General features: G+C 44.9%; 1 protein-coding gene across 1 annotated transcript in view; it reads left to right on the top strand.

Annotated features, from left to right (window-relative positions):
- The window catches only part of si:ch211-202p1.5 (uncharacterized protein LOC103909337 homolog), a 24,023-nt gene extending 14,296 nt beyond the window's left edge, over positions 1-9,727 (top strand). Inside the window, exons 3-4 of the mRNA XM_048601441.1 lie at positions 6,910-7,038; positions 9,599-9,727. Coding sequence (XP_048457398.1) covers positions 6,910-7,038; positions 9,599-9,716 — 247 coding nt within the window. The 3' untranslated portion in view covers positions 9,717-9,727. The remainder of the gene's footprint in view (positions 1-6,909; positions 7,039-9,598) is intronic.
- Positions 9,728-10,333: the final 606 nt, after the last annotated feature.

The raw sequence follows: 10,333 nt of genomic DNA, 5'->3' as shown, positions 1-10,333 counted from the left end.
TTTCCTGCTCCTCTGATGCTGCTTGGCCTGCTGTGTTCATCCAGCTCTACACCTTGTTATCCGACATTGTATCAGGATTTGTTGGAGTTTTCAAGCCAAGAATAACCTGCCTGAAAGTTACTGGAAGTGAAGGGGCCATGGGGCATGTGGGACTTTGATGACCAACTTGATCAACAGTCACCGTCTGTAATCAGTGGGTTTTAAGAGTTGAGAAAACAACAGTGGAATGAAGATGAATGGAAAGGAGTACAGAAGTAGAGAGAGTTACGGATTTGTGAACATACACTTTTGAAAGAGAGTTATCAGTTGAACCACAATTAGAACCAACAGCAAAGGAAGTATTGGCATAAAGTTACGCTGTTTCAGTCATTGTTGCCCCGATTTTCCAACAACCATCCAAAAACAGAAAGTGCTTAGCCATCTAACATTATGTGTCACGGTGATGATGGTTGTCATGGTGATTGTAGTGGCTGTAGCAATGATCATGGACATGGTGATGATGGTGACCGTGATGGTGATGATGATGAACATAGTGAAATTGGCAGGCACAGTGATTATTGTGTCTATGGTTATTATGGTGGTCACGGTGATGGTGGCGCACACTGTAACAATGGCGGCCATGGTGATGGTGTTGGCTGTGGACATTATTGCTGCCAAGATGATGCTGGTGGCTTGGCAGTGATGGTGGTCATATCGATGATGACGGCCATGGTGATAATGGTAGCAATGATGATTATAGTGATGATGGAGGCCAAATCAATGATGTGGCCATGGTGTTGATTATGACAATGGCAATGATAGTGACAGTTATCAGGACCTTTGGAGTGGGACGAGTAAGCAAAGTATGTGAGCTGTACACCCAGGTCTCGTACGCCTGGAGATAACAGACAAGACAAACTAATTGGGACCTTATTGCATTTACATAACTGAAGAAATTAGCAAATCAATGTGCAGCACACTGTTTGTGCATCCCTGGAAAGTTTGGTTACAACTGTCTCCAGGATGATGTTGAGAAGTCCCACTTTCTGAACTATTGTGCCTTAATCACAGATGTACATTTCTGATGCTGAATTCAAGGTTCATTCCTCTGCAAAGCCACTCAGCCAACTGCTGAACGACCAAAGTAATTATCGCATTAAAAAGAAACATTCCATGTTAGTAAGTTTACATCATATGGTCACCAGAAACTGTGTTGTCATGATGTTATTTGAAGCAAAGTTTGTTTAAACTTCATCAGTAGTCTCCTTATAAAGAGTTTAAATGACTAGCATAGGTTGCAGAGATGAACATAACACTTTTTATTAATTCATGCATGTGACGTGGGAGTCACTGTCTGGGCCAGCATTTTATTGCCCATCCCTAGTTGCCCTTTGGGAAAGTGGTGGTGCGTTGCCTTCTTGAGCCATTGCAGTCCATGTGCTGTAGGTAGACTCATGATGTTGATATGGAGGGAATTCCAGGATTTTGACCTAGTGATATTGAAGGAATGCTTATACATTGTGATTGATTAGCTCGCCAAGCTGGTTTGTTGTTCTGCAGACGTTTCATTACCCTGCTGGGTAACATTATCAGTGCAGCCTTCGATGAAGCGCCGTTGTGTTTTCCCACCTGGTTTTTAAACTTTGGAGTACGTTGAGCTGGATTACCTCACTTCTGGTTTTCCTTCGTACTGGAATGTATATGGGGTCGAGTTCTATGTGTTTGTTGATGGCATTCTTCGTGGAGTATCTAGGAATTCCCGTGCCTGTCTCTGCTTTGCTTGTCCCAGGATTTTGGTGTTGTCCCAATCAAATTGGTGGTTCTCTTTGTCCACGTGGATAGAGATGGGTGATTATTGGTCATGTCATCTCATCTCTATCCACATGGATGTAATGCACTGATGATGTTACCCAGCAGGGTAATGAAATGTCTGCGGAACAACAACGAACCAGCTCGGTGAGCCAACCAACCACAACATCCACAACCTGAGCTACAAATCTACTCTAAAACCTTAGTAATGCTTATATATTTCTGAGTCAGGATGGTGAGTAGCTTGGAGGGGAACTTGAAGGTGGTGGTGTTTCTATGTATCTGCTGCCCTCGTCCTTCTAGATGGAAATGGTCATGGATTTGTAAGATGTCATCTAAGGATCTTTGGCAAATTACTTCAAGTATTGAAGTTTCAAAGCTGAGAGGCAAATTTTTAGTCAGCAAGGGAATCAAGGATTATGGGCAAAAGGCAAGGAAGTGGAGTTGAGGATTATCAGATCAGCCACTAACTCATTGAATAGCAGAGCAGACTCAATGGGCTGAATGGCTTGCTGCTATATATGGAATGGTCTTACGAGTGAACTGATTGTTTAGAATACTTGAGTGGTGTGATAGGAGTCATGGACATACAGTCACAGAGTCATACAGCACCAAAACAGACCCCTTGATCCAACCAGTCCACGCCAAACACAATCCTAAACTAAACTAGTCCCACCTGCCTGCTCCTGGCCCATATCCCTCCAAACCTTTCCTATTCATGTACTTATCCAAATGTCTTTTAAACATTGTAATTGTACCCACATCCACCACTTCCTCAGGAAGTTCATTCCACACGTGAACCACACTCTCTGTAAAAAATTTTCCTCTCATGTCTTTTTTAAATGTCTCTCCTCTCACCTTAAAAAATGTGCCCCCGAGTCTTGAAATCCCCTATCCTTGGGGAAAAAACAACTACCATTAACTCCACCTATACCCCTCATTACTTTATAAGGTGGGACTAGTTTGGTTTGGGATTATGTTCGGTGTGGACTGGTTGGACCAAGGTGTTTTGGTGCTGTATGACTCTATGTCCATGACTCCTATCACACCACTTTCTATTGGAACACCTCTCAACCTCCTAGACTCCAGTGAAAAAGATCCCAGTCTATCCAGCCTTTCTTTATTGAATATATCGTGGTTCATCTCCTATATTTAAGGAACTGCAAGCTTGGCCAGCATGGTCTGGACAGTGAGGTATATCCAGGCCCCATAACAGGGATCTAGAGCTTAAGAAACCGACTGTGCTAACATGGGGCGGCTGTGTTCAGATCCCAGGCCAAGAATATCACCAAAGCTCATGATTTCTGTCCCAGCATCTCTCTTTCAGCCCCTATCGGTTTTCAGATGATTAAAAGTGTCCTTCCCGCTATTGTTATCCATGACAAAAAACAGACATCTTTTCCAGTTGGTGAATAGTGCTATCAGGTGTGAGATGCCAAAATCACTTGTCAAAGTAAGTGAGGAGAATTTCTAGGTTGCTGAGGGCACATTAAGGTTCACTCCGGGCGCCCAGGTTGCTGTTGGGTCAAGCATATCGTAGCCCGAAGCAATTGGCAGTGGCAGTGAAAGCTTTAGCTTTCTTATCATCTCACAGTTGACCAGGAATCTCTCCTGTTCTTACAGTGTGTTTTTGGTCCTCAATGCATTTGGCTGTATTCTGAATGCATCTTCCTTGGTCATCGTGTCCCATTGAGGGGCTCCAATCTGTCTTATCGACAGCACCACAAAGTCCCTGTGCAAATCACCAACTTACGGGGCAATGATTTCAACTCCACATCAAGAGGAGGAGGGGAAACGGTGTCTGACATAGAGTTTCTAATCAGAAACAGTTGCAAATTCATTTTCGCGAATAGGTTCTTCAAGGCAGCTGCATAAATATTGGAGGGTGGAAAACCGTAATAAAACGAAGGTAAAAGAAAAACTTGCTTATATATCATGGCCTCAGGACATTGCAAAGAGCTTCTGAGTCAATGAAGTGCTTTGAGGTGTAGTCACTGTTGAAATAGATTGACCAGACCTAGGATCATTAGTAGGCCATTCAGCCCATTGAGTCCTCTCTGCCATTCAATCAGGTCATGGCTGATCTGATCACCCTCAACTGTCTTGCGTTTTCCCCCATAACTCTCAATTCCCTTACTAATTAAAAATCTGTCTATCTCAGCCTTGAATACTCTTAATGATCAACAGATTCACCACCGTCTGAGAGTCATAGTCATGTATACATAGCGAGATGTAAAGTACGGAAACATACCTTTCAGTCCAAGTCGTCCATGCCGACCAGATATCCTAAATTAATCTAGTCCCATTTGCCAGCATTTGGCCCATATCCCTCTAAACCCTCCCTATTCACATACCCATCCAGCTGCCTTTTAAATGTTGTAATTGTACCAGCCTCCACCACCTCCTCTGGCAGCTCATTCCATACATGCACCAGTCTCTGTGTGAAAAAGTTGCCCCTTAGGTCCCTTTTAAATCTTTCCCCTCTCACCTTAAACCTATGCCCTCTAGTTTTAGACTCCCCCACCTGAGGACAAAGACCTTGGCTATTCACTCTATCCATGCCCCTCAGGATTTTATAAACCTCTACAAGGTCACCCCCTCCCCAGCTCCAGGGAAAATAGCCCTCCTCATCTCTGTCTTAAATGTGTGATCCCTATTGAGAGACGATACCCTCTGATCCCAGACTGTCCCACAAGGGGAAACAACTTCTTAACATCCACCCTTTCAACTCCGCAACATTTTAATAAGGTCGTCTCTCATTCTTCTAAACTCCAATGACTACAAGCCCAACTTACTCAACCTCTCCTCATAAGAGAATCCCTCCATTCCTGGGGGAAAAACCTAGTGAACCCTCTCTGAACTGCATCCAATGGCAGTGCATCTTTTCCTTAGAGGGGAGCAAAGCTGTTGGCTGTATGCCAGCTGTGGCCTTACTAGTATGTTGTATAGTTTAAGCCAGACTTTCCTATTTTTATATACCTTTCCCTTCTGAAATAGAGGTCAATATTCATTGTTGAAGTTGTGTAGAATGGAGGCATGTGTGCACTCTTGAAAATCACGCCCCAAATGTGGTAAATTAGTGAAATATCGCATCTGAATCTTCTTCTCATTACTAGTAAGTGCCATGTCTGTACTTAGTGTGTGCATCTCAGACAATGTTTCTTGAGGCAATGATCTGGGCTGTGTGCTGTGGTCACATATGGCTTTAATTTTCTGGGGTTAACATTGAATGTTTGAAAATGGATTTGCACTCTGGGCACCGAGTCAGAGAGTAAATTCAGCCCAAAACAAAATATACCATATAGAAACATAACAGCCATTTTGCTTCATGAGGACCTGTTATTCACAGGACATTGTAGAACCCTAAATGATCACAGAAAAAGGAATGAACAAAAGGCCCCTTTTACCAGAGGGATAGTAATGTAAGTGTTTGTTAGGACCTGTTTAATCATTGAGTCCCTACGGTACTGAAAGAGGCTGATTGGCCCATTGAGACTGTACCAACCCTCTGAAAAGCATCCCACCCAGACCCCTATCCTATCCCATAACCCCACATTTCCCATGGAAAACCCACCTAGCCTATACACCCCTGCACAGTACGGGCAATTTACAACAGCCAGTCAACCTAACCTGCACATCTTTCGACTGCGGGAAGAAACTGGAGCATCCGGGGGAAACCCACACAGACAGTTGCCCAAGGGTGGAATCAAACCCGGGTCCCTGGCACTGTGAGGCAGCAGTGCTAACCGTTGAGCCACCTCTCTCACGGTGCTATCTTTTTGCTGTCATTGCTATTGATGCGACCTGTAACCATTGATGTCTGTGTTCTCCACACCTTTCCCCAGCTTCTCAATGTTCTTTATGCTGGAATATCAGCAAACCAAAGCGAAGCAGTGATTGGTGATTGACCCCAATGTAAATTCAACTGATTTCTTTCAGAAAGTAACACATTAAAACAGATCCTATGATTGATATGACGTGTGTGGCGCATATAGTTTCGGATGAATGAATGACTCTAGATCCATGGTTCCTGAAATTTTCCACCAGTTTGTTTTTACCAACACCTCATGCCTGGCTCTTTTGTTCACTCATTGATAGAGATTGATCACTGTGATTGATTAGTCAACAACCCTATTATTGGAAAATGGTGAAGAAGGTGAGCATCTAGTAGTCCCACAATCCTTTGCCTTGACAACAAGTTTCACTTTCACCAGCTTCTATCTTCATAACTTTGCCTAAGCCTTCAGGTGATTCGTTCTGTAGTGTTCTGTTGGAACACACTCCAAGGTGGCAGGACTCCGCCTTTTAAAGGCCTGATCTTGCTAATGGAGGACAAGGTGAGAGAATTTAAGATGGCTGGTGATATCAGTCCAATTCTATCTCCTCCAATCAGGTTGGCATGGAGAAGGGGAAAGAGCACACAGATAAAGTAACGTCCCACCCAATCACATATTACTCACTGGGAAGAAAGCCCAAATTCTTTCCCTCACTCAGCTTGCAAGCCCAAGAGATTTCTAGCCGAAAACATATTGTGTACATATTTTCTCTCCTGTTTTGACATGCATCGCCTTAGTTAAAGATCATCCTAAGAACTAAGTAATGACTTGCTCTCGTAGACCACTTTTCGTGACCTGAATCTGTCTCAACGAGCTTTGTCAGCAATGAGGTTGATAGGGTGAGGGGTCATGGTTGTAATGTGGGAAATGCGGCAGCCACTTGGAGGGCACAGCAAGACCCCACAAACAGCAATATGATCAAAGAGCAGACTGTTCATTCCAGTAATGGTGCTTAATGTATACATGTTCTACTTCAAAATAATGTCCATGGCACAGGATCACTTTTGTCTACTTGAGAAGGCCCACAGCCACTCATTCCCATCTGAAACAGCATCTCCAACAACGCAGCACTCCCTCAGCAGAGCATTGGCATGTCACCCTGGATAATGGCCTCAAGCCTCTGGTATGGGACTTGAACCCATTACCTTCTGACTCAGGTGACAGATTGCAACCCAATAAGACCATAGCTGATGTCCCACTGAGGCCCTCCACCTGGGAGTGCTCCATTCTTCATTGCTGTCCCTTGTACACTTACACCTCTAACTGTGGTTTTTCATCCTCACAGACAGGTTGTTCCGTACGGTCTGGGGAATCCTCTGAAACTTCGGAAGCGGGAACTGACTCGATGTTTCTGCACCAAAGGCAAAGATGCAAAGTGCAGGACCTTCTGCCAGTCACCAATCAGAGTGCCGAGGTATGTTTCGGAATCAAGAACAGTCAAACCAATCTGGCTGAGGTGGGCTCTGCCCTGATCAAAGCTGTCAGAAACAGTGCAGCCTCCATACATCCTCATTATCACCACCAAACGTGCTCGCAACTTATTGCTGCTATAGAGCCCAAAGTTGTACACACACATACACACTCTCTCTGTCTCACTCACACACTCGTGTGTACACACACATACACACTCTCCCACACACACACACACACACACACACACTCTCCCTCACACATATTCACTCTCTTGTGCGCACACACACGTGCGCACACATAAACACACACGCACACACACATAAACACGCACATACATAAACATATGCACGCACACGCATAAACACACACACACGTGCACACATACATAAACACGCGCACACGTGCACACACACATAAACATGCACACAGATAAACACACACACACACTTTGGAACAGGCATAGTCCATGCAGGCCATCTAACCTCGTGTATTGTTCAGCTGGTTCCCACTATTTGTTGACTTTTGTGATCAGAGTTATTTTGTACAGCCAGTGTATCAAGTATCTGTAAGTAATTTTCAAATTGTTTATCAGGTTTGTGAAGAAGCAGCAGCTTAGATATGGTACATTAGTTAATGAGACAAAGAAAGGAAATATACTATCGGGGCAGATGAGAACGCTTCACCGATTGCAAAGCCATTCTGTACAATTGATGAGCAGGAACAGAGGATTCCTACGGTTTTGGGCTGGTGGAGTGCTCGACCCTTTGTTAACTCCAGACTTGGTTATTCCAACATAAGCTTCCATCTTCAAAGTTCCATAAACCAGAGGCCATCGGAAAGTCTGCTGCCCTGTACCTTAACTTCCATCATGTCCTGCTCACCCATCACGCTCACTCTTGCTGGCTATTGGTAAGATTAAGGAGTAGGAACAGGAGTAGGCTATTTGGCTTCATGATCCTGCTCCACCATTCAGTAGGATCATGGCTGATCCAACACTCCTCATGTCCACTTTCCTGCCCTTTCCCCGTAACTCTCGATTCCCTGACTGATCAAGAATCTATCTATCTCAGCCTTAAATATACACAAGGACTCTGTCCCCGCAGCTCTCTGTGGCAAGGAGTTCCAAAGACTCTCAACCCTCTCAGGGAAGAAATTCCTCCTCACCTCCATGTTAAATTAGTGTCCCTTTATTCTGTGTCTGTGCCCTCTGGTCCTAGACTCTCGCATGAAGAGAAAACACCCTCTCAGCATTGATCCTGTCAAGCCCCTGAAGAATCCGATATGTTTCAATGAGATCACCTCTCATTCTTCTAAACTCCAGTGGTTAGCGACCCAACCTGCTTCATGTTTGCTCATAGACAACCCCTCCATACCAGGGATTACCGTAGTGAACCTTCTCTGAACTGCCTCCAATGAAATGACATCTTGCCTTAAATAATGGGATCAAAACTGCTCACAGTACCCCAGATGTGGTCTCACCAGCACCTTGTACAATTGCAGTAAGATTTCCCTGTCATTATTCTCCAACGCCCTTGAGATAAGGGCCAACAATCCATTGTCCTTCCTGATTACCTGCTGTACCTGTGTGCTAGCTTTCTGTGTTTCGTGCACAAGTTCCTACATGTTTTTTCTGTCTTGCAGCTTTTCTTCATTCAGATAATACTCTGTTCTTTTGTTCTCCCTTCCAAAATGAATAACTTCAAATTTTCCCACATTATACTCCATTTGCCGACGTTTTGCCCACTTACTGAATCTGCCAATATTTACACCCCTCTCGCAAGCTGCCTTTCCACCTATTTTTGTGTCAGGCAATGCCTCAACTTTAAAATTCTCACCCTTTCAATCCCTATATGATTTTAATTGCTTCCTATCTCTGTAATGTCCCGCAGCCCCATAACCCTGCAAGATCTCTGAACTCCTCCAATTCTGCCCTTTTGCACATCCATGATTTTAATTGCTCTCACATAGAATCCCCACACCATGGAAGCAGGCCATTCAGCCCAGTGAGTCCACACCATCACTCCAAAGAGCGTCCCATCCAGATCCCCCTTCCTCCTTCGTATCCCTGTAACCCTACATTTCCCATGGCTAATCCACCTAGCCTACATGTCCCTGGACACTGTGGGTAATTGCACATGGCCAATCCACCCTAACTTGCCCATCTTTGGACTGTGGCAGGAAGCCAGAGCACATGCATGCAGACATGGCGAAAATGTGCAAATACCACACAGTCAGTCACCCAAGGCTGGGATTGAACCCAGGACCCTGGCGCCATGAGGCAGCAGTGCAAACCACTGAGCCGCTATGCTGCCCATTGGTAGCCCTGACTTCAAACTTCCAATGCTTCTGGAATTCCTATCCTAAATCTCACCTCTTCTTGACCCCACCCCCATCACCTTTTTAAGGTGTCTCTGCCTCTTTGCCGAAGGTTACACTCGTGTGAAGCACCTTGGAAGATTTTGTCTATGTTCATGACGCTACAGAAAAATAAAGACTTGCATTTTTCCAAAGCACCTCAGTGATCAAAGACAAAACGTAAGGAATTGTTGTTGTTTTTGCAGCAGCAGTCACATTGGAGATGTGGGTGTTGGAATTCCCAAGAAAGCAGCTGGGAAGAGCATGAGGATAGCACCACGCCAGGAGGGCCAAAGACCGGCCTCGCAGGAGTTGGAAAGCTAGGGGAGAAGTGATGTGGCGATTGGAAAGGCCTGGGCCAGGGGATGGGGTTGGGAGGGATTAGCAGGGATATTTCAAGCCAAAGCAGCAACCCAAAAGACGCGGCTCGGGCATGGGAAACACCCAGCCCTTCCCCAACCTCCTCGCCTCGCTGCCAGGATGGACTTCAGCACTCTGTGGATGGCATTTTAGACAATGATATAGCAATACTATGTGCCCAGAATGGATGGGCACAATAAAGACTCTCTCCTCCGTACTCCTCATGGCCAGAGCATTATGATTAGATATGTGCTCTGGACATCTCTTCCAAAGTGCAGAGCAAACCTCAGTACAGCACCACAATCCAACAAGGGCCTTCACAGCACAATGTGAGGACCATAAATACCATGTGCTTCAAAGCTGGCATACGCCAAGGGTGCAACATCACTTGGTGATGAAAGAAATCCATGACATGCATCCTGCTAAGCCATCAACTGGAGTGAAGTTTATATAGACTCTCTTGCAAACTGCCTTGGGGAATTGCACTAAGTTACAGGTCAGTTATGTCCATTATGACTTGGCTCAATACACCCTGAGCTTGCTTACAGCACAGGGGTTATGGCTTTCAAAAGAGATAAATC

This window comes from Rhincodon typus, chromosome 9 (genome assembly GCF_021869965.1).
Source record: "Rhincodon typus isolate 14 chromosome 9, sRhiTyp1.1, whole genome shotgun sequence".
In the NCBI taxonomy this organism is placed as follows: Eukaryota; Metazoa; Chordata; class Chondrichthyes; order Orectolobiformes; family Rhincodontidae; genus Rhincodon; species Rhincodon typus.
This window is presented reverse-complemented; position numbering and strand designations above follow the sequence as displayed.